The sequence below is a fragment of the Podarcis gaigeae genome, assembly GCF_964106915.1.
Source record: "Podarcis gaigeae genome assembly, chromosome: 10".
In the NCBI taxonomy this organism is placed as follows: domain Eukaryota; kingdom Metazoa; phylum Chordata; class Lepidosauria; order Squamata; family Lacertidae; genus Podarcis; species Podarcis gaigeae.
The window spans coordinates 41,582,337-41,606,156 of record NC_139686.1 but is presented as its reverse complement, the minus strand read 5'-3'; the positions used below and the strand labels follow the sequence as shown (position 1 = coordinate 41,606,156).

The 23,820-nt window shown below is 40.3% G+C and overlaps 1 protein-coding gene across 9 annotated transcripts in view; it reads left to right on the top strand.

The window, feature by feature from the left end:
• Window positions 1-23,820, top strand: part of NAV3 (neuron navigator 3) — a 445,636-nt gene that overhangs the window by 257,735 nt on the left and 164,081 nt on the right. For 8 of the 9 annotated variants that reach the window (XM_083698859.1, XM_083698858.1, XM_083698861.1 and 5 more), the window contains 2 exons: window positions 16,959-17,076; window positions 17,698-17,750. In XM_083698859.1, coding sequence (XP_083554985.1) covers window positions 16,959-17,076; window positions 17,698-17,750 — 171 coding nt within the window. Of the gene's footprint in view, window positions 1-16,958; window positions 17,077-17,507; window positions 17,751-23,820 lie in introns of those variants that run through there. The other variant, XM_083698862.1, reaches the window with a different exon arrangement.

Genomic DNA, 23,820 nt, shown 5'->3' with positions numbered 1-23,820 from the left:
TGCTCATTGGGAGGATGACTTTGCTTGATGTTTTATCATTGTAAGATTCAATATTTCTTTTAACCCACCCTTTGATTATTTTCCAAAAATGCTGTGGATGTTTTTCTACACAGTCGATTCACACTTTATGTATGTACAGTATATTTCTGCATGAGAATGATGTTCAAAGAAGCTCTATGGAAAAAACTAGAATATACATATTGATAGCAACATATCATAGGAGGAATTCACCAGTAGAAGTAGCAGGGCACTATGATTATGTTCTGAGGCCTCTTTTCTTACAATAGTTTTGCTTTATTTATTTATTTTAAAAATCAGGATCTGAACCACAGTGCCTTTGAAAAGTTCCTTTTTAAACTGAAAAGGTAAATAAATAAATATAATTTTAGGTTGGAAATATGAGTATGTTACAATACTCTTAATAGTGTTGTCAAAACAAAGCTTGGGAGGTAGTAGGGATACTTATGCCAGTTCTTTAAAGGGATTTTTTAGTCCTGAAGCCCCATTGTTTTGAATAGGAAATTGAGGTTAAGAAAAGAGTCGTAGCCGTATTTCAGTAGAATTATGTCTGTGTCAGTAAGTTACTGTGTTGGGACTTTCAACTTTGTTCTAAGAAATAGCATTCTTAGGATTCAAAATGCTATCCCTAAGATAAATAAGATGGATTTATTTGGACTGAAATGGCTTAACAGTTTTTTTTGCCACTGTACGAAACACTAATTTATATGAAGTCCAGATTTTACCAGACAAAGCCTTCCAGAAGTTTCCTGCCAGAACTCAAAGCCAAAAGAGTAAATCCAAGCCTATACATTACAAGTTAATAGTGGCTTATAACATATCTCTTCTGTGGTGATGGAGCTTTAATAGAACTCAAAGTTAATTGTATTGTATTCAGGGTATCAAACAGCACTGGGGGCTTATTATATAAGGGCATGGGAAGAAAAACCAGGCTTGCAGAGTTGGTTAGTAAGAGTACATTTTTATGTCTCGTTTTTAAAGAAGGGGATGTTCCTGGATGTTTAGGTTATAGGTTCAGGGCCATTACTACATTTTAGGATGCAATGCCAACTATGGAAACAATAACTGGTCACTATCAGCTATGCCCTAGTAACATTTACTATTAATTCATTTAAGATATTTCTACACAGCTTAATAACTGAATACTCTTAAGTGGGTGTGCATAAAAATTATAAAAACCAACTACAAATAGTTCAACATGCAGCTGCCAGAGTAATAGAATGTACTGTATGGAGCATATAATTAGGATGCTACATCTTGGTTTTCCACTGGCTTACAAGTCAGAGTGCTGGTTTTGACCTTCAAGTCTTTAAATGAACTGGGAACAGAATATCTTTCCTCTTCTGATACAAACCTAAAAGTTGCCTCTGGCTCATGCTCTGGCTCATTGGCCTTTTCATGTGCTCCATGAATAGGTAGCAACACTTCACAGTCACACACACACACACACACTTCCTGTGGCATAGCCAGGTTAACTTGGTGGAGGCAACATAAGAAGTTGTCATGTATAGTGTGGTTACCAGATGTCCCGTTTCCCGGGGAAAGTCCACCGTATTTACAAATCTGTCCCCGGACAAAATCCATCCCCGGATTTATATTTTAAGTGTTGTAGATTTATTAGTAGGGAATGAATGTTGCATGATTGGTTCAACAACACAAGACACATCATATGGAGACTACTGGCGAGGCAAAATGGCAGGCGCCACAGCAACGAGCAGCTCCTGAAGCCAGCCAGAGCCAACTGCGGATTCTTTGAAAAAAATCTGGTAACCTTAATGTATAGAATCAGAGCGTTGGCACAACTAGCTTTGTTTCATCAACACTATATTATATAGCAGTTCTTTGGGGTTTCAGGAAGATGTCTTTCGCAGCTGTACCTGGTGATGCTGAGAGACTGAACCTGGGACCTTCTGTATGCAAAATTTTCCCCATGGTTCCTTCCCAAAGGAAAGTAACATCATAGGAGACCTTGATAGTTTGTGAGGGCCTCCCAAGAACATAGTGTGTGTGCACGGACATGCGCATGCAATAGGACATATGCTAGAGAGGTTACTGACAAAAATAGTGATTTCCTTTGTGATTTGTATAAACTAGGAAGTGAATCATATATGAAAGACTTCCAGAGGCTAATAATTTCTGTTCCAATGCACTCAGTATGGGGTAAATCACATAGCCAAGTGGGGACCATCACCTGAAAGGTAGACCTTGCTTCATAGACTGTATATTCATTCTCCTGTAGGCATGTTTGCTTTGCTTGGGTTTTGATACCAGAGTGGTATAATTACATTAAAGGAAGAAGAATCGCCAGATTAATAAAAATGGATTTAATAGTTACAAAAATATTGAGTGAAACATCAGGAAACAATGTGTTAAGTTGTGGGTTGACATAGTAGACGACACAGCGACTTCTCCAAGTAGCTCTTTATTTTGTAAGATGGAATAGAACTGACTGCAAACAGCTCAGCCGGCCTGCTTTTATAGGCAGCCGGCTGTCAACATTGTAGCAACAACAGCCCAGAGTTCCCGCCAAAAATAACTGACGTGGACCTGAGTGAAAACTATCTACAGACCTGAGTGAAAACTATATACAGTATCCCCCTGCTGGCCCAGGGTGAAACTTCACTACATAACACAATGGATTCCATCCAAAAGTTATCTTCTTGTAATGGAAAGATCCTCTTGCAGGAAAGAAGTTTCCTCTTTGGAAAAGCCTCTTCGTATCAAATCGCAATAATAATGGAGTGGGCCTTATAGGCCACCTGGTTTAGTGCTATGCTGAAACACACCATTCAGTTTCTCAAAAGATTTCCTCCCCTGTGAAAGAGGCCTCTACTTCTGTCCTTCATTCTTAGGGGGCTTCCACATTTTTTTGAATTTCTTCAGAATGTTGTGTAGACTTGAGCATTCTTTATTGTTGTGCAGTGACAACGAGTGATGTAGTTTTTCTTTTCTGTGAACGTTTCTGTTGCCTTTCCAGCTGCCCAGTTTGAAAAAACTCCACGGGAGGGGTTACCTCACCATGCTGTCCCCTGAGTTTCAGCTGAAGCACAGTAATCTGGGGAGGCTGGTTGCTGGGCATTTGAGATCAGTGAACGTACGTTATTTTCAAGGGGAATCCTTCCTTTTACCTTTTGAGAAAGTATTTCTGCTTTTGAAAAAAGGGTGCACAGTAGGCTGCCTCCCTACCTTCTTTAAAGGAAAGATCACCTGAGGACTTCATGGTGTTTCAGGAAATGTGGGCACCCAGGAAAGCTGCAGGGTGCAGACCTCTGGAGAGTTGGTTGCAGAATAAAAGAAAGGACACTCACAATGTCTTTGTTACTTCGAATGGAAGGCAAGCACAACAAAAACCCTGCACCTCATCCATGAGAATTTATCCAAATTTTCTCTCCCCTTTGTTGAGTTTTGAATGCAAGCTTTGTCCATTAATTAAAAAGAAATGTGGGAGAAATATTTGGTACAGCATTGATCTAGTTCAACCTACTGCTTGATGCAGGAAATCCAGAGCTGGAGCACCCCTAAAAGATGACTGCCCAGCCTCTGCTAGAAGACCTTCAGTGAGTCAGGGTCTACAATCCTCTTGGGAAGTTCGTTCCATTGTCATAGTATAGTGGTACCTCGGGTTAAGTACTTAATTCATTCCGGAGGTCAGTTCTTAACCTGAAACTGTTCTTAACCTAAAGCACCACTTTAGCTTATGGGGCCTCCTGCTGCTGCCGCGCCGCCAGAGCACGATTTCTGTTCTCATCCTGAAGCAAAGTTCTTAACCTGAGGTACTATTTCTGGGTTAGCGGAGTCTGTAACTTGAAGCGTATGTAACCTTCTACCATTTAGAAATTCAACCAAAATTTATCTTTCTAAAAGTCTCCTGGAATTAAATATTTTGAAACAACGTTGAGCTGTTGAGCTTTAATTAAAGAAGTATGGAATTTAATTGATGCAATAACTGAATAGCAATAACTGGAATATATACATAGAGAAACAATTAAGGAAACAGATACTTATATGTGTATATCTATATCTATATCTGTTTCTCCTCTTGTCTCCAGTTTGTATACTTAACGATCCCTAATAGCAATTATAAGAGGTTGACTAATCAAAGACATTATTTACAACAACAATAATAACGGCAACAAAAGTATGAGTAGATGATATAGATAGATACTTCAATGTGTTTAGCTATCAGGGTGTAGGATCTCATTACTTGTGTGTTACAATTGTGTAATTATAAACCAATTAGTTCTGCAAAGGAAAATTGAAACATTATTTTCAGAGTCAGCTTGTGAAAAGAGGACTACAGTGAACTCATATCTCTACTAATTCTGTGAATTCAGACAAAAGCCAAATTCAAATAGATCAGTCTTGCAATGTGTGTAATAGAAAACTCAAACTACATCAAAATTGCGTATGTTTTCAAGTAACAATTTCATATGCAGGATCTGTGCCAAGGCTTTGTTGAACTGTTTCTTGCTTTCCACATCTTTTTTTCATCCCACCTACCGGCAATCTACAAACCACTTAAAACTTATGTATTTTACCTTATATTGATTTTTTAAGCCAATGTTAAAGTGCCCAATTGAATTAATTTGGCTTTGAATTGATGTGATGAAAATGATGTTAGTATTCAAAGTACTTAAACAATAAGGTTATTTGTCAATAGTGATGTGCAATCTATTTATTATGTGTATATGCCACCTTTTCTCCCTGGAGACCAAGGTCACGTACATGATCCTCTTCCTCATTTTCTCCTCATAACAAACATGCAAAGTAGGTTAAGTTGACAGTTGACGATTTGCTCAAGGTCTGTCAATGAACTACATCATTGAATGGCAATTTGAACCCAGGTCTCCCCAGACCTTGTCCAACATTTGTGCATCTGCCTAGAGAGTCCTGAAAGGGTGAGATAGAATTGATCCTAGGTGTCTCTATCCAACAACCTAGCCACTAGACCCAATTGAGTCTAGTTTGAATGATTAAACTGGATTTTAAAAAAATAATAGAGCAAAATACAGCTTGAATCTAATGTTTAATATACTGATGTTTGATGATGATCAAAATGATTTAGAGAAATGTAGCTTCTTGGGGGAAAGAGTGGTGCGGTCTAACACTAAAAGAGGTGCATATAGAAAAGAAGGTGGCTGTGGTAAGCAAAATAGTTATTCAGCAATGCCCTAGATTCTTGAGTAAGTTAGCTTTACTCATTAAGAATTGAAAATGTGTCATCAAAATAATTTCAGAATTAGGCTGTAAGCCTACAAGTGAATATGATATTTTTTTTTCAATCCACTTACCCATATAAATTAAACCACTACTAGAGTCAACAAGCATACTGCAAGGAAAATCTGTGGATTTTAATATAAATACCAGTAGGATCACATTACTAATGTTGTGCTTTGTCTGTGTCTGCGGAATTGAATTCAAAGGTAATGAATTGCCTTAAGTGTTGGCCTACTTTTTAGGTCATTATTTCTTTAGTACATCAAACAGAGTAAACACACCACAATTTGGTGTACTATAATATGTTTTCTAAAAATCCAAACAAGGAACCATTTATTGAACAGTTGCTGAAGGCCAGCTGTGGATCCCTCATAATCACAGTAAAAAAAAATGGACACAGTGAATTAGCAAACATCTGTTTTATTTAGGAAAGCAAAATTGTATGCCATGAAAGTGGGCAGCTTGTATTTATATGTGAACTGTTTGGTAATTAAATGGTTACCACATTTGTGTTAAAATAAGTTTAGACAGTTGTTGCCTCAACTCCAACAAAAAGCTAATTAGATTTTCAAACTAAATAAGAATTAATCTGGTTGAGGTTAACCCAACCTGTTAATATTGTTGGGGAAGCATCACTTTAAAAGTATCTGTGTCTGGATTTGTTTCAGTACAAAACCACAGAAGAAAGAGATGTAAATTGCAGAATGTAAGGAAAGGAGGGGTCAAAGAGAGACAGATGAATTTTAAACGTTAGATCAGATACCCAAAATATAGCATCACAAAATTTGGAAATGTGTGAATTTTGACGGATAGCAGCATGCTAGCCTGCTCTGGTCCATGGGGTCATGAAGAGTCGGAGATGACTAAACAACTACAGCAGCATTTTGTTTTAGGAAGTGTGAAGTAGGTAAGTTCACATTAAAATATGAGCTGAACTAAATTTCAATCCCTAATTGTAACACACACACACCAACCACAGGTATACGAATTGAATTGATTTTCTGTTCTAGTTCATTGCTGGGTGCTCTGACACTCATGCTAAGTTCCATTGACCTGTAGTTTGGTGGACATCCTTCCCCCCACCTTCACAATAGCTTTTTTTCGCAAACTTTGCTGCTACACCTCCCAAGGTGGATTCACATTTTTTTTTTTGCTGCTTAACAACAGGCATACCAGAAAAGAAACTATTCACTTCTCCCTCCCAAGTTACATCCTTTACCATTTCCTAGCTGAGAGGTTCTAGGAATTAAAGTTTCATCTCTTGGCAGCAAACATCAGAGGACTAACTTACTTCATACCTTTCCCAGTGGGCATGTTTTGTAATTAAATATGGCATATGTGAGTAAGACTTGTTTGCGAACTGCCATGTCCACTAACATCAGTACAATGAAGTATTTAGCATTTGCTGCCCAGTTGGATTATTTTCTTCCCACCTGTCAAGACTATACACTATGGTTTGCTTTATTATGTCTTGACTAACGGTGTAGCAAATACTTTCCCCTGCAGTAGATTAACTGAAAGGATGTCTGTCTTACTTAATGTTGCCCTCATACAGAGGGGGCATAAAGGTTTCTATACAATAACCTTAGCTAGAGGCGAATGGGTGCTATACATGCAGTTCTGGCCTGATTCAACTGGCGGGGTGTGCATGTAATATCATGGGTTGGTTGTTTAAGTGACTGGATTTAGTCATTCTTTCCATCAATTAACTGACCACTGCAATTGCTAATTAATGTCATGGCTCATCCCAGATAAGGAAGACACGTGTCTAATAGTTAGCACTTTATTGGCAAGAGAAGAATTTACAGCAGCTTCCACATTGCTCTAGATACACACACATAAACATGCTTCCATCGTCTAGGCAGCTGTCCATAGGTCTGGGCCCCATGGAACAGTTGCAGCAACAGTTGGGCCCCTCCCCTCCCCTGGTTTATATCCCCTCCTCTTATGAATTGTGTGCCTGCAACCTGAGACTTCTGCACAGACGTCCACTGCTCTTCCCTTTCCAACCCCCTCCTGGTTCTAGGAGACAGTGAGGTGGGGAAAGATGGGGAATCTATGGACCCATCCCTTGCCTGAACTCCCCTTTCTTCCTCTGTTATATGTTGTGCGCCTTCCTCTGCCTTGTACTGCCCGTGGTTCCTGCCTTGCAGGTGGTGTGACACCCCATAAATCACTAGTCCCCTTTCCTGTGTCACTACCCTGGTCCCTTGCCTCCACCCTGCACTCTTTGGAGCTGTGCCGGTCCCTGACAATCTGACTCGAGTTCAGGTGCCTTGGGACCTATGGGCTACTGTTTTTCGAAGAATTCTCTCTTTTTGCCCTTCAGACAGCATCTGGCTGGAATGTCTCAATGACAAAACTAATTAATTAAAATTTGTGAATTGCCTTCCATGTATGTGCCCCAGGGCATTTGATAGACATGTTCTTAAACATTATCATTAACGTGTCATTATAAACAGTAAAAGAGAACCTTTTAAGAGCAGCACAACTGAGTACAAGAAAAGCTGAAATGCCTTTGATTGTTTACATAAAGCATAGATATAAGCGACCTGTGGTATCTCAGTGGGAATATTGTTACACAGAACAGGGCCAGCCACAATGAAAGACCTGTGGGTTTCTGTCATCTTAGTGAGTCTTCCTCTTCCACATTCAAAGAGAGAGAAAAAAATAATGTCATGTATTCTAGACTCTTGCATGTTTGGTCACTTCTTATGTTTAGGTCTTACCATTACAATCAAAGGTACAAGTTATTCAGGTCATATGGTTACCCCCTGCGACAGATTTTTGCCCCTTCACTTTATTTGATTTGAGTTTCTACTGAAATGAGGCTGCATTTTAGTGTTGTATTTTAATCTTGTTTTTAAGTTGTATTTTAATCAATTGTTTTTATACCTGGTGTTAGCCGCCCTGAGCCTGGTCTTGGCTGGGGAGGGCGGGGTATAAATAAATTATTTATTATTATTATTATTATTATTATTATTATTATTATTATTATTATTATTACAAATCAACAACCTATTGCCCAAGCCTCACTTTATGGAGACGAACACAGATTTCCACTAAGTGTGAATCTGCACATAATACACATCAGTAGGAGGAGGTTTTTATTGGAAGCCTCCTATAGTTATTGTTCAAAGGGACCACTGGATCTGAACTGAGATCTAAAGCTAATCTGTGGGGTTGGATGAATGATGACTCAGTTTAAGCAATGCTTGTCTCTGGTTGGGATCATTTTGACAGCTAGTGTCGTTTTCTTTTTCTTCTGACACTCAACACCACAATTAACAGTTGTGTGATGTGTCACTGCCTGAACAGTGATTATTTGCAGTAACACACTGCTGGGAAGTATCAGCTGTCAAGCCTGCTGTTTTCTGCTGTTGCAGCATGATGTTCGAGCACCTTCCTGTGGTGTTCTGCCGGAACTGCAAGACAGACAGTTACCTGAGTCATCCTAAAATGGTGAATAGATTACAAACAGCAGATCCTCTGAAGAGCAGAATAAAGAATTCATTCTACAAAATGGATGTACTTACTCTCCAGTTTTATGATATATTTCTCTGTAGCAAATCCTCAACAACACCTATTAAATGTCATTGTTTGTGTTGTATTTTAGTTGAGCGAGAGAGAGATGTCATCATCAGCATAAACATTCTTGGGGTGGCTTAAAAGGTAAAGGTACCCCTGCCCGTACAGGCCAGTCTTGACAGACTCTAGGGTTGTGCGCTCATCTCACTCTATAGGCCGGGAGCCAGCGCTGTCTGCAGACACTTCCGGGTCATGTGGCCAGCGTAACGAAGCTGCATCTGGCGAGCCAGGGCAGCACACGGAAACGCCGTTTACCTTCCCGCTGGTAAGCGGTCCCTATTTATCTACTTGCACCTGGGGGTGCTTTCGAACTGCTAGGTTGGCAGGCGCTGGGACCGAGCGACGGGAGCGCACCCCGCCGCAGGGATTCGAACCACCGACCATGCGATCGGCAAGTCCTAGGCGCTGAGGTTTTACCAACAGCGCCACCCGCGTCCCTTACTGTACTACAAATGTAGCAAGATAGTGTTATTCGGCTGTAGTTTGGCTGTAAATATACTGATAGCATATTGGCTGTAAAAATCCTTAAATGCCTGTCAGTAATTCATGAAAAAGAAAGCTGCGAGCTATCATAAATATTATTGCATTCACTGAGATCTCATTGTTTTCATACTGTATATTTGAGAAAATTTGGTCCCTGGTATGTCAGCCTTGCTGCTAGTAGTTGTGATTGTTAAATTCTGGCCAGGTTTATGGGATTATATTCAATATTAGTAGTACTCAGAGTAGACCCATTGAAATTAATTGGCAAGTTTGTCATGTCCATCAGTTTCAAAGGGTCCTGTGAAGTAGGACTAACATTGCATGTGGCCCTAACACAACCTTGATGCCAGGTAGTTTAAAACATTCATTGATTTAAATGATTCAGTACTTTTCTCCCTGTGGCTTGGAGATAGATAGGGACTTCAAAGGTTGTTCATGATTGCTACACTGAAGATTTCAGCTACTTACTTAAAAAAAAAATATCTCACGACTGCTGAGAATCTATTTAATTATCTTGTATTTTAAGTGGAACTGCTGGGATCCTACATAATGTGAATACTGGAGAGCAAAAGGCACACTGAACTTGCCATTTGCTCAGCAAGGGTTTGAAAAGCAGAGTTTATGAATTACAGTGTACAAAGTATTCTGTTAAATAACATGAACTGAGTCACAATTTGAAACAGATACATTTTGTTGCCTGCCTGTGTCTTTTCCCCTCTTATGTGGCTGGCTTAACATCTCAAAAAGCTTTCGTGTTTCCTTAAGGATGAATGAAAAGTGAGACAGCCCCCCTTCCGTTTCCTGCAATTGGTTTATGCATCTATATACCTGGGATGCATCTGATCTTATAATACAAGGCTTCACTTAAGCAGAGCTCAGAGCTTTACACTTGCTTAGAGATTTTATTATTTTAATATGTGGCCACAACCAAGGCATGTCTTACTAGAAGCTCCATGAGTAAGTGTGCATAGGATTGTAAACTTAATCTAATTAAAGTACAGTGGTACCTCGGGTTACAAACGCTTCAGGTTACATACGCTTCAGGTTACAGACTCCACTAATCCAGAAATAGTGCTTCAGGTTTAGAACTTTGCTTCAGGATGAGAACAGAAATCGTGCTGCGGTGGTGCCCCATTAGCTAAAGTGGTGCTTCAGGTTAAGAACAGTTTCAGGTTAAGAATGGACCTCTAGAACAAATTAAGTACTTAACCCCAAGTACCACTGTGTGTGTGTGTGTGTGTGTGTGTGTGTGTATATATCTGTATCTATTATATATTTTGGAAAGTTGCTTATATCTTCACTATGCATTTAGGCATCTCTTAAATGTTATGACCAAATTTTGCATGATGGTTTCAGAGATCAAGGAGCAAGTTTCATCTGTGTCTGGCTACAGTTGGACATTCTTTTGAATCAAGAAGGTGGATTGTACTTTTCAAAACTGCACTGATTTTAATCACTACTTTCTAAACTGCAGACAACCAGGCAAACAATAATTCCACAAGGCCCTGGAAACTTGTCTTTAGTAAAAGCTTTCTAATGATGGCTCAGGGAGCAACTCTTTCCTTTGGTCTTTTCCCATTGCTGTTGTCGGAAGGCCTGTTTTGGGGAAACAGAAGGCTTAGACTTTCAGAATTGTGGGCTTGCAGGCCTCATAAAGGAAGGGGAAACTTGAGTCAGAGCTGTGGAATACACAAAAATACCCCAGAGCCAGGTAGACTGCAGTTGCTTAGGCAAAGTCTCAGCCCAAACAGGAAGTCTTTTATGCCTCCTCCTGTGAAGTAGGGCCTAGTGGCCAGCCTAAGGAGGCAGCTATAGTCCTAAGCAGGAGAATACTCCTGTGCTGCCCAGTGAGGTGCTCCAAACTGCAGTTCTGGGCCTCACCAGAGAGAGAACTGCACAGATAGCTGAGGTTTCCAGTTGGGAATCTTGGCACTATATGGTTGTTATAATCCTCTGAGAGATAAGTCACCATTATCCCCAATGTTCAGATGTTTAAGGTAGATATCTCTCCAAATGTATAGTGCACTGAGCTGGGATTTGGCTCCAAATTGCCCAAGCTGAAAGCTCAAACCAGTGTACCACTACAGAAACTGGCATGTTTCTTTCCAATAATATAAGGCTGACTTGAAGTGTCTGAATAATCCCACAAGGATTTAAGAGCTTGCCTTTCTAATCAGTTCACTTCAAGCATGCATGTGAGTCCCCTGAGCTTGTACCAATCTTTCATTGGGAAGGGCATTGTGATAGATGGGAAGAAAACGAGTATATTACCTGATGTGAATTGACTCAAAAAGTGCTACAAAAATGTTTAAACTTGTGCATGATATAAGCAGAAGCCAGTCTGTATAACAAAGAGGGCTTTTCAGAGTTGTATCATCAGGTAGCTTTCCGTTCCACTGTGATTTGGCAGGTCTCTCTTGTAAATAAGGTGGAAGAGGCCAGCTGTGAGACTGTAACGTATCTTTGCTTCCTGAACTTTATGGCTGGGGTGTGAGGGAGAGAGAAATCATCTCTGAGTTCTTACGAATGTGACTCTCAGAGGTTGTGGAAGGGTCAGAGTATCAGGCAGCCAAAGGTTGGTAGGTGCTTGGCAGCTAGGTCAGTCGAGCCTCTTGCTGGCTGCCAATTCTAATGGAACAGAAAGGAGATCCAAGCTTTGCTCGCTGTGGAAAATGAACAACTTTCTTGTATTCACGTAGCTCTGGAAGCTGGCTGAAGCTTATACTTGGCTGTACAATGTTGGAACAGCGGTGTAACAGCCCAATAAACTTGTTTGCCTCATGAAAGCTATCCTTGCATTAGCCAAGAATGGATGCTGTTGTAAAAATCAGAAAGTGTGGAGGTTTCCTTGTGTTGTCATTGGCTTAATACTCAAATTTAAGCTCACGGGTTTTTTATGCTGTCTGGTGTGCCGTGTGCTGTACCGGTGTGCCTGTAACCATTTACCTCTCCCTGCATATAGCCTACTATTGTACATACTGAGCATATCTCTACTGCATCGTTCCTTTCAATTACAGGGGGTGATTGGCACCATCTTGAGCTATTAAGTTCATCAAACAAATGGGGAACAAGTACAAAACCTATAGCCTCAAACACACACACACACACACACACACACACACACACACACACACAAGGTTCCCCCACCCCAGTGAGAAAGAAGCCCTGTTGAGAAATGGATTCATTGCATACACTAAAAGCAGGAGCCCTGAACCCAGTATTCTGGCCACAGTGGTCCCAGTCCCAAACCCCATGCTTTAGCAGAAGCGCTTAAATGCACACAGCTGCATGGAGTCTGTAACTTCACATGATTGACTTGGAGACCACATGGAATGCCTATCTGTGTGTATGCAGCTGTATGCTCAGTCCTGTGACAGCAATTTGTAATTTAACTGTTTTTCATGCTGGATTCTAAAATGTTGTAACACGCTCTGGAACCTGCTGGTGAAGCGTGGCTAATAAATTTAACAGCAGCAACTATGAGAATAATGCAGGCCTTCCTTTCAGACAGCCCAGCAAATGCTCTATGCACATGGAAACAACTTCTGAACAGGGTTTCTGGTCGGGTATGTCCTCTGTGTTGCCTAAGGCTCTATGGATCACATCATGACTTTCTAAGAGATCATTATCACTTTTAGGTAAACGTAAAGGGACCCCTGACCATTAGGTCCAGTTGTGGATGACTCTGGGGTTGCGGCGCTCATCTCGCTTTATTGGCCGAGGGAGCCAGCGTACAGCTTTTGGGTCATGTGGCCAGCATGACTAAGCCGCTTCTGGTGAACCAGAGCAACACACAGAAATGCCATTTACCTTCCTGCTGGAGCGGTACCTATTTATCTGCTTGCATTTTGACGTGCTTTCGAACTGCTAGGTTGGCAGGAGCAGGGACCGAGCAATGGGAGCTCACCCCGCCACGGGGATTCGAACCGCCGACCTTCCGATCAGCAAGCCCTAGGCTCTGTGGTTTAACCTACAGTGCCACCCGCGTCCCATTATCACTTTTAACAACTGAGAAATCAACAGTTTATTTATTCATTTAAATTTTTATACTGCCCTTTATCCACAGATCTCAGGGTGGTTCACCACATACATTTAGAGGGATATGTGCTCTATGCATTAATGCAGCAGCCCTCAAACTAGATATTGCCCATATTTTGGCAGATAAAGCTCATTTCTTGGGGTCCTTCTATTTTATTTTATTTTTTTTGCTTCTTTGCATTCAAAGATTCCCCCCCCCCAAGTGTTATTTCAAATCTTGTTCAATTTTGCTATGCGTGAAGTTTATATCTATATTTGGACATTATTAAGTATAATTTAATTTCCTTTGCTCGTGTGATGACAAGTACTTCAAGAATCCTAATGCTAACATGAAGAATAGATAGCTAATAACACAAGGAAGCTGCTTCCTTGCTCAAGTTGTCCTATCCTGTCTAGCGTTTCACATTGCAAGCAGTTAATCTGTCCTTCACACACACACATTGGGACCACACAGATGCAGAATTTATTCTTTTACATCTTGTTGAGATTGTTCTGTTAAGGCTCAGATGATTCCAGCTCCTGGTATGTAGTGCAACCAATTTGTGTTGAATGCAGTTGTTTTTTATATAAAAAACAAAACAGTGGGCAAAGAGAGGGAACTTTTTAAGGAAATGAGTAAGTCTGCAGTTTGTTCCAGGGATCAGTTACTGAGAAGCATTAGCAAAGTTGAGCGCAGTGACTAATGCTCTGAATGTTTTTCATTTAGATGTGACGCTTGACACAGTCTGTCAGTGTAAACTTTCTAATAGCGAAAAATAATTGAAAGCTGAATGAACAAATAAACAAGACAACAAGTTTTGCATGTGACGATGCCTTCCCTACTTTTACTGACAAGACATGATCTCTCACAAGATTCTCACAATTCTCACCACCCTGTCAAAATCAAAATGACTCTAATATATGGCTGACTTGCTTCAATTTTATGTCGTTTGCATGCTGGATGTGGGAGGGAAGAGTTGAGTTTATTTATGTGCTGGCTTGCAAGGAATTTGTTTCAAAATAGAATAGTGCAAGAGCTGACTGGAAGAATGTACAAAGCCATGCTCTCTCTTTGGTTTGCCCTGTTGCTTCCTACAGCATAACTGGAAATTGAAACATAAAACTGTGCGGCTTAAAAGCATTAGATAATTATCAGCTGTTGTAGCTGTGATAGTTCTATTTTAAAACAGAAGCTCATAATGGAAAATGCAGATTAAACAAATACCACACATCTGGAATGCAAATGACAGAGGGAAGGGGAGTCAGCAGTAAAACATTAGAAATATGCACAAGAGGCATTGCAGAACTGCAAACAGGTGCTTTTTAAAACTGAAAATAATCTGTATATTGTAAACACTTTAAGAAAAGAAAACGCCTGGAATGAATATGTGAAGCATAAAAGTAAGCAGAAAGGATGTGTGCACTGACGTATTAGGCATGTGAACTTTTTGCTACTTTGCACACCTCTTTCCTTGTCTATTGCTCCATTCAGTGCCCATCGCTTCATTGTGTGAATGGCTGGTGAGAAAAGAAGTATCCAGCACTCATCTTTGTCTGCTCTTTCCTTGCAAGATCCTTCCCTGGGGACTATCCCACTTTGGAAAATTTACTATGCTTTTGAGTTAATTAGTTAAATGTGTGGCTACTGTTTCTGTGTCTGCTGACTCCAAACTCCTCTCTGCAACACGCCCCCCCATGACTTCAGTGGGAGCCACCTGCTGGCAGAAATCTGAGTTCCCAGTGCATTGGCTGTCCACTGGCTTTGAAAGAGGATTAGAGAAACAGTTGAAGGAAGGGTTTTTATCTAGAACAAGACTTTGAACTTGTTATTCTTTTAAATTACGGTTTTTTTTGTTTTTGTTTTAGTTGTGCAACTTCCGCAGTTCAGTATTATGGATGTTGAAAGTGGAATTTATATTTTATTTCTTATACCAATTTCCTTTTGCTCAAAATTGTAGCCCACTTAGAGGTTTCTGTTGAAATATGAAGTGGTATATACATTAAATAAGCAAGCAATATAAATTTGTCAAAGTCCAGTTAGTCTGGAGGAGCAAACCATTTGTTTGGCTAACTATCAATCATGGTAGAAGAATAACCTTCCTGGCGCATTATTTTCCATACTTTGAGAAAGAAGAGGAGAAGTGGCAGCTGTTGTCTTAAAAAAATTCTGCTTGTTTGTCTATCTGTTATTTTGCCTATATTCAGTGCTTTTCTTCTAGAAAAAGGGGGACGCTCACCACTTCACTCACTGTGAAGTTGTTACAATAAGTGTCTTTAACCCATGCTGTTCTTCTAGAAAAAAGGTGCCAGTACTGTGTATACCTGAGTACCCCCAGAAAAATGTTATTCCAGCCTCATGGTCATCTTGTCCTTTTTTGAAGTGTGGATACCAGAACTGAGCACAATATTCCCAGTGCAGTCTCACTGTAGATTCATTTACCACCAGTCTAATAGTTGGCAGCTTTATTTCCAACCCCTTTCTTATGGACATAGATTTAACCGATTTCACTCCTGCCACGGAGGTCAATGTTTTTTGTTGCAGTGTCTACCATGACTCTAAAATCTCTATCCTTGGCAAGTGCCACCAGTTCAAAACGTGTGAAGTTGGGATGTCCAGAAACTGATAACCTTATTCAGCAGTCTTTGGACTCAAAACCTTTTTGAAAATCTAAGCACACAATGTCAACTGGACCACCCCCTACTCATATGCCTATTGACACTCATTGTCATTTCCTGTTCAGTCTCTCTCTTGTCCAACCTGCCAACTGACTTCCACTGTTGACATCTTTGGTTTAACTGTCAACACAGCATATTTTCAAAATATATGCAGTTCTTTCAACAATGTGACCTCTATGTACGTGTTGGTTTTGCAGCCCTATATGGGCATTTCAGCACATTTAAGCGAAGGTGACAGGACAAATGAAACTGTCTCACCGCAGCAAGCAATTGTATGACTGTTGCATCCAGTGAACAAGAAACATTGTCACCCACAGGGTTGCGAATGACAAACCCAATGAATTTGTACCAAGGGCACACATGCAACACAGTTTGCCCTTCGTTTCCTTTTCATTTGCTCCTCAATAAGGTGTACTCTTTATGTACTCATGGCTCTTTCAGTAAACTCTTCCAAGTTATTGGGGGAGGTCTCCTTAAAGATGACTTGGTTGCCTAAACAGACCATGTGGTAATGATAACTTATTGCGTTAATATACATCTGGAGTGCAGGAAGGTACTGGGAATATATCGATCTATTAAACAATGACACAGGGAAAATACACCACAGTGCTTAAAACAGCACCACTTAGCATAGTTTTCAGTCTAAGTATATTTAAGTGAATCAGATCAGACTAAGAGTAAATTTTGACATAAGTTTCCTTGGCATTCCTAAAGGGGCTTTTGCTTGGTCACAGTGACTGTGGCATTTCATTGTGCAATAAAATGATTCATTCATGGTTTTAAAAAAAATGGCACGGGGACAGAATTTTTTAAAAGGTTTTAAAGGTTGTTTTTTTCTTCTGACTCCTTAAACTGGAATGTACTTTAGAGCCCTGCTCATCTGTAAGCCAACATTTGTCTTAAGAATTTTTATTGTCTCTCTTTCTCTCCCCATTTCTCCCACTCCCTCTATTCTGCAGATATACACTGACTGGGCAAATCACTATCTAGCAAAATCTGGCCACAAGCGGCTGATCAAGGACTTGCAACAGGACATTGCCGATGGAGTTCTGCTAGCAGAAATCATCCAGATCATTGGTAAGATCTGTGCTCTGAGCCACAGCATGATCTGACTTGTGGCTTACGAAGGAAAAGGCAATAGAAGTAGAGCCAGCTTAACTGTAAGATGGGTACCAAATAGAGAGCCGTGACTTGGCTTCCAATTTCTCCCAGATTTTATATATGCGTGTGTGTGTGTGTGTGTGTGTGTGTGTGATAGATATGTTTGTGTCTGCTCCACCATTCTTTTAAGGGCCAGAAAACTGTTTCACACACTTGGCATTGTTTAAAATGAATGCTTCATTAAGCCATATGTCTCCAATGTGTGCATTTTATTAGCTGGAGTAGTTTATACTTTCTGAGATGCCTTGAAACTGTATCCTGATCCCACAAAGACAATTGTGGACGATTTCATGTCAGCAGTCATTTGGCAGGGGCTGGAGAATTGGTAGCAACCTCCTTTTGCACTTCCCATTTGCATGATTTGTGCATGGGGAAGGAACTGCTGTTAACAAGGCAGATTGTTACTGTGTAGGGTTTCAGTGTGCTTAGAGCAAAGTTCAGGATCTACAAAATTCTTGTATGTCTGTTTACTTTCTTCTTTGCGGTCACATAGTTTACTCTGACTTTTTTTTTTAAACCCTCACTGTTTTCCTTCAGCAAATGAAAAGGTTGAAGATATCAATGGCTGTCCTCGAAGCCAGTCTCAAATGGTAAGAATAAACCAGATTTTTGTGTTATGATGTCACATCTGAGCTTTACTGGATTGTGTACTACTGGCTATTCATTTTGCTTTATGTTGATTATGCTATGTATATTTCCTTTGGCTTTTTGAAAACATAGTCTTGGTTTGTTATCTTTGGATAGAAGCAAGTTCGGGGTATAAGGGAGCTGAAAAACACCATTAGCATTGACTATTAGATTAATTATGAATGTATTTATTTCAACTTATTTCTATGTTACTCAGATTTATATGGATAATTTCAATTCCAAAGCTGCTTTAAAGACAGAAAATAGCAGAACCAATTTTGAGTGGAGTCTTTGTGTCTGGACTACTGGTTTGAAATAAGGCGTTTGCCAACTCTTAATGAATATAAATAGCCTCTCTGCTTGTCCACAATGAAGTCCAGTTAAATAGTCTGAGAAGTATCTCTTGAGACATGTGTAACCTTCTGCTGGAAGAGGCTGAGCTAAAACCAGCAAGTACTTGAAAGTCAGGATATATCCCAAGGCAATTAGTTTCCCATCCAGAAGTGGGACTTATATTTTGTACTCTTTATTGATTAGCAGTGTCTGTGGCTATAAAGAGAATTCATTGTAGAATTTTGTGGAAATAACACATGGAATCTCCCTTTCCTCAGATCTCTCATTTAATTTTCTCCCCACTTGTTTGTTTTTTTAATGACATTTGTAGACTCCTATAGGATTGTTCTAATTACTTAGCGGCATAATGACACTGTATGTTTTAGCTGCTAATCATATCTCTGCTAGATAGTTGAGAAAGGAGGCTGCTAACATTCAGTGTGACACAGGAAGCTGCGGATGCTAAAATTAACTCTTCATTGACAAGCTGCTTGATTGGGCAAAACTAAGCAGCAGGTGTTGATCATCTTTGAGAGAAAGACGGCTAATTCAAGTTGAGCTAATAACTTTTGTGTGTTTCTGCCAGTATGCCCATTAAGAAACAAAAACAAATAGTGAAACGATAAATTCAGAATCTTATTACATAAACATTGCAGTTAAGTTACAGATAGGTAGCCGTGTTGGTCTGCCATAGTCAAAATAAAAAAATTCCTTCCAGTAGCAACTTAAAGACCAACTAAGTTAGTTCTAGGTATGAGCTTTCGTGTGCATGGACACTTCTTCAGATACCAAAGAAGTATCTGAAGAAGTGTGCATGCACACGAAAGCTCATACCTAGAACTAACTTAGTTGGTCTTTAAGGTGCTACTGGAAGGAATTTTTTTATATTGCAGTTAAGTTCATTCCTATATGGCACTAGGCAGCTTACATTAAAAATGAAGAAATGCCTGAGAAATAGAGATACGGGGCAGTAAGGAAGGGGCAAGAAGGAAGACCATAACTTTCTAATTCCTGTACATGTCTGCTCAGAAGTCAGCTTCAGTGAGACATTCCCAGGTCAGTGTGTATAAGATTGCAGCCTAAGAGTAATCTGACCTAATCCAGGCAGCTCTTAGGGCCATCAGCCAGTGTGTGTTGGTTCAGATTACTACTTCCACATACTTTCACATGATACCTTGCTTATGTGACATCCCTGTGGTCCCAGAGCTTCCAAGGGACAAAAATGATCTCTGGGTGGGTCAACGCCTCCATCCAAGGAGTGCAAGACTGCTAAATAGCCATTTGGCTTTACATGGGGCTGCTCTTTAAGAGGGTTTCGAAGCTGCAACTAGGGCAGAATGCAGCAGTGAGCCTGCTTCTGTATGTACAGTCTTAAAAGACCTTTATTGGTTGCCAAATCACTACTAAGTGGAAATTAAGGTGTTAACACTGACATATAATTCTTTAAATGGCTTGGATCCCAGGTATCTGAACCCCTCCTCCCACGTTGAACCTGTTTGGGTGATAAGATCTGCAGGATAAGATCTCATGCATCATCTGTGGTTTGATGATGCATGAAAGGGCCTTCTCTGTGTTGACCCCCAGCTTGGGAAATGACATTCTTCTCATGATGCCCCTTACACCATCACTGAGTGCTTTTTTAAACAATTGGTCAATACAAGTGAGTGTCTTCTTTTCTCCTGCATTGCTCTTCTGTACTCTTCTGCTTTGTTAAATTTGTTACTGGTCAGTTTTGTGGGTTTTAAAAAAAATATTTTTAAATGATGATTTATACCTGTTTTAACTGTGATATTTTTGTAACCTGTCACAGAACTATTTAGTGAAAGGAAGGCAATAAATAAATAAATGACTAGGTGTCCCCCCCTCCCCAAGCATATTGCAATGAGCAAATCTGCCTGTAGGATGAAGAACCTTGTGGGGAAATAAGAGAACCCCTGTGAGGCTCCTACATATAAAATAATTATGTCCATTATTTTCCCTTCTTCCTACCTCACCACTCTGTCTTGGCTTTCCGCATGGCGAGACAACCATGGAGACCCAGGTTCTGATTCCCAGTCATCTGTGAACCTCATTGAGTGATTATGGTCTTGTCGTGGTCTCTCAGGCCTATCTCACAGGGTGGTTGTGATGTGAAGATAAAGGGTGTGTGAGAGAGACAGGGAGAACTATCTTAAAATGAAAAGAGACAGCTAAAAGAGATGTTGTGAAAATGGGCAGCTTTCAATTATTTCCATACTGATTAAGCAAACGCACCTTCTTATCGTGACAAAGAAACAACACGACTTTGTATGATAATATTTTAATGCTTTTTAAGGGTTAGTCACAGAGTTGGCCAGAAGGGTAAAGGACCTTTGATTTTTGCCCAGAATCTGGCTAGACATGTGCAACTGTGAATACAACAGGGACAAAGTCAACATATAAAGTAAACATGGCCTAGAGAGATCAACAAAGTCAAGCTTAATTTCAGGGAATTTCCCCCAACAAGAGGGAACTGGTTAAAGGGAAGCTGAAGGAGAGAAAGGGCATTCAGATCCTTTGCGAAAGCTTATATGCAATTTCAAATGGAAGTACCTTGGATCAAATATTTGAGACAGTGATCAGGGAGAACAGGGCCAGATGTGTAGTATGGTCCAACTTGCCCTGATCCTGCAAGCTGCATCTGCTGCTACCTTCTGTCCTTGTTCCTGTAGTGCTCCTCAGAGCAGGATGAAGGCCAAAGTGGTTCAGCTCTCCCAGTCCTAGTGACAGACCTTGGTATCTCAGATTTCAGTGGTGTCCTATGCAACCCCCAAAACCAGCACACCTCACCTCTGGCCTTCCATTGGATGTCATAGTCGTGGTGCCTGCTGCAGCACCCCAGAAGCTCTGCTCTCCTAGATCCACCTTTGCCAGTTCCCAGGAGAGTGCTACTCCCACAGTGAAGAGAGCCCTCAGGAGCCTTCCCTCTCTGTGAGACTCATGCACACAACATCCTTTTTCTGCTGGGGAACGGACTGGGGCAACAAATTCCAGCATCCTCAGTGTGCTTATGTCACATGGTTCCCAATGAAGCAGAGGCTCACTAAGGGCCTTCTTCCTTAGTGGGAATAGCATGTGCAGCATCATTTTCATGTTGGGGATGCTGGGACTTGGAGTTGCAGTTGAATCCTCTCCAGTGGGATGATACCTGAAAGCTACAATCTCCCTCTCTCTCTCTTTCTCTCTCTCTTTGCCTGACTAAAGGTAAGCTTTTTTTCTCCCCTATCCCGAATGGAAAGGAGGATGCATAAATGGTGGTTTCAGGTATATTGTTGTTGTTGTTTGTTTTTATTAAATTTAAAGGATCTCAGGGTGGCAAATACATATTTTTTAAAGAAAATAAATACAATTTTTAGAAAGCCAACTTTATTGAACAGTTAAAAAATTGGAAAAGCATTCACCGCTAATACTATCAAGGTTGCCAGGAACAGTGCCTTTCAACCATCAAGTCTGGATAAAGAGGAATGTTATTAAATGAACAACAATAATGGGGGGGGGCAGATTCACCTCACCAGCGAAGGCCAACCAACAAACAGAACTACTAGTGAAAAGATCCTGTTATGGATCAGTGCCAACAGGGCAGTGGCCAATGCTGGCACAACCAACAGGGCGGGGGGGACGACTTGAATGGTATAGTGGGGAGGGAGAGATAAAACCAGCCCCACACAATTGATCACAAGATATGGCATGCATACATCTCTTGAATGACAATGGCCACCAACTTTGGGGGAGCTGGCCCCTTCAGATATTTTGCTGGGAGGGGCAAACTTCTAGGAGTTTGCTCCTATGCAGCAGGGCTTCTCCTGCCAATTATAAGGCATGAAGCGGTTTCTTAAGCACTTTTGAGGAATTTGTCTGTAGAATTATAGAATTGTAGAGTTGGAAGGGACCATGAATGTCCTCTAGTCTAACCCCCTGCAATGCAGGAATCTCAACTAAAGCATGCATGACAGGTGGCTTGCAATGTGTCTTTTAAACTTGTCCCCTTTTCAGAGCAGCACTTGTTGATTCCTTCACTCTTATCTCAAAAAGGCTTTATCTTCTCTGGAAATGGTTCACAAAAGAAAAGCAGCTAAAACGATATTGGGCTTAGGACAGAAGGATGAAGCTTATATGGCTTTTAGTTTATTAAGAAAGACCTTTGAGAGGATCATTAAACTGGCTTATAACATGATGGGGGGGGGGAGGATTTTTCTTCATTGTACTAAAACTAGGATACCCAATGAAATGTATGTTTGTTCTGAATCTGGACAGACAAAAAGAAATTACTATTTCACACAGTGCATAGTTAGCTTATGGAATTCATTGCCATAGAATGTGATGGTGGCTTAAAAATACTAGACCTATTTATTTATTTTTTATAAAGCAAGGGTTTAACCAGTATAATTAGTGGGTTGCCACTTTTAAAACTTTTTAAATACTTTGTAGAACTCAGTAAAATTTTGGAGAACAAGTTTGTTTGCTTTTTCAGACCTTCCTGTAAAAGAAAGAAAGAAAAGAAAGCATATTTTCCGGGCTGTATATGTAAAAGAAAGAGCACTCCAAGGATGTTATCTATGATTCTGGGCCTCTCCAGACTGCAGGTGTATTCTGCAATATGTCCTTGATACAGTGCATTAGTGGTAGACTCCGGTACTACAATGATTCTCCATTACCACAACATAGTTGCAGTCCAGAACAATTATGGTATAAAAAATTAAGGGATTTCAGCAGGAAGTGATGGGATATGCACTGATTGGAAATGAAGCAGTATGACTACCCCAACACTTTGCAGGCACAAAGAGTATTGAAAGCTGGATTGCATGTGATTGCCCTAATAGCATAATGAGCACAAATCATAATGAATGTGCAATAAAAAGGATGTCTGGAAGGGTGCACTGAAGGAGATGGTAGGATTTAGCTGTATCATTTATTATGAAATAGCCTGTCCTTGTAGCCTGTCCCTATAGGCTGCAATTCCATACCCACTACCCAGAGGTATGTGAGCTCAATTTAACACAATAGGACTTATTTCTCAACAGCAGGTGTGGAGAAGCTTTTTCAGCCCAAGAGCTGGGTCCACAACTTACCTGTGCCCCATTTTTGACTGGTGGGTGGGATACTCACCTGTCAATCATGAGCAGGCACAGGCTTATGTCCAATCTTAGTACTGTAGTCCCACAGCACTGAGTCTGGAGATAAGCCTCTTATTGCTCAAAAGTAAGTAGACATAGGTTTATCTTGTCTTAGCACTGTGGGGTCCTAGTGCTAAAATCAGAGATTAAAAGCTGTTGGCTTTTATCACCACAGAATAAGTCAGCAGACAGACCAGGATGGTAAAAGGTAGCATGCCCCAAAAGTGATTAATATTGTGACCACCCATGAAAGTGAATGATCTTCTCTTAAGTTTGGCCCAGTTAAATTTTAATGGGAAATTGTTTTGATTTAATAGCTTTCAGGCAATGGGTTTGGAGGAGTAGGGGAGAAATAAGAAAACAAAAACGTATAGAGCAATTTAATATGCAACATTACTTTTAAATTCTTTATTTTTTTAATGGTCAGTAATTAGAATCTTAGTTTTCTGTGAAATATTTCAAAATCTGGAAATTGTTAAAAGTTCTAGCGAGGCCTCTAGGCAGCCAGTCTGCTTCTTATTAAAGGGATGTTGTCAAGGCTAGCAGTTAGGTTAGTCATAGTTGTACA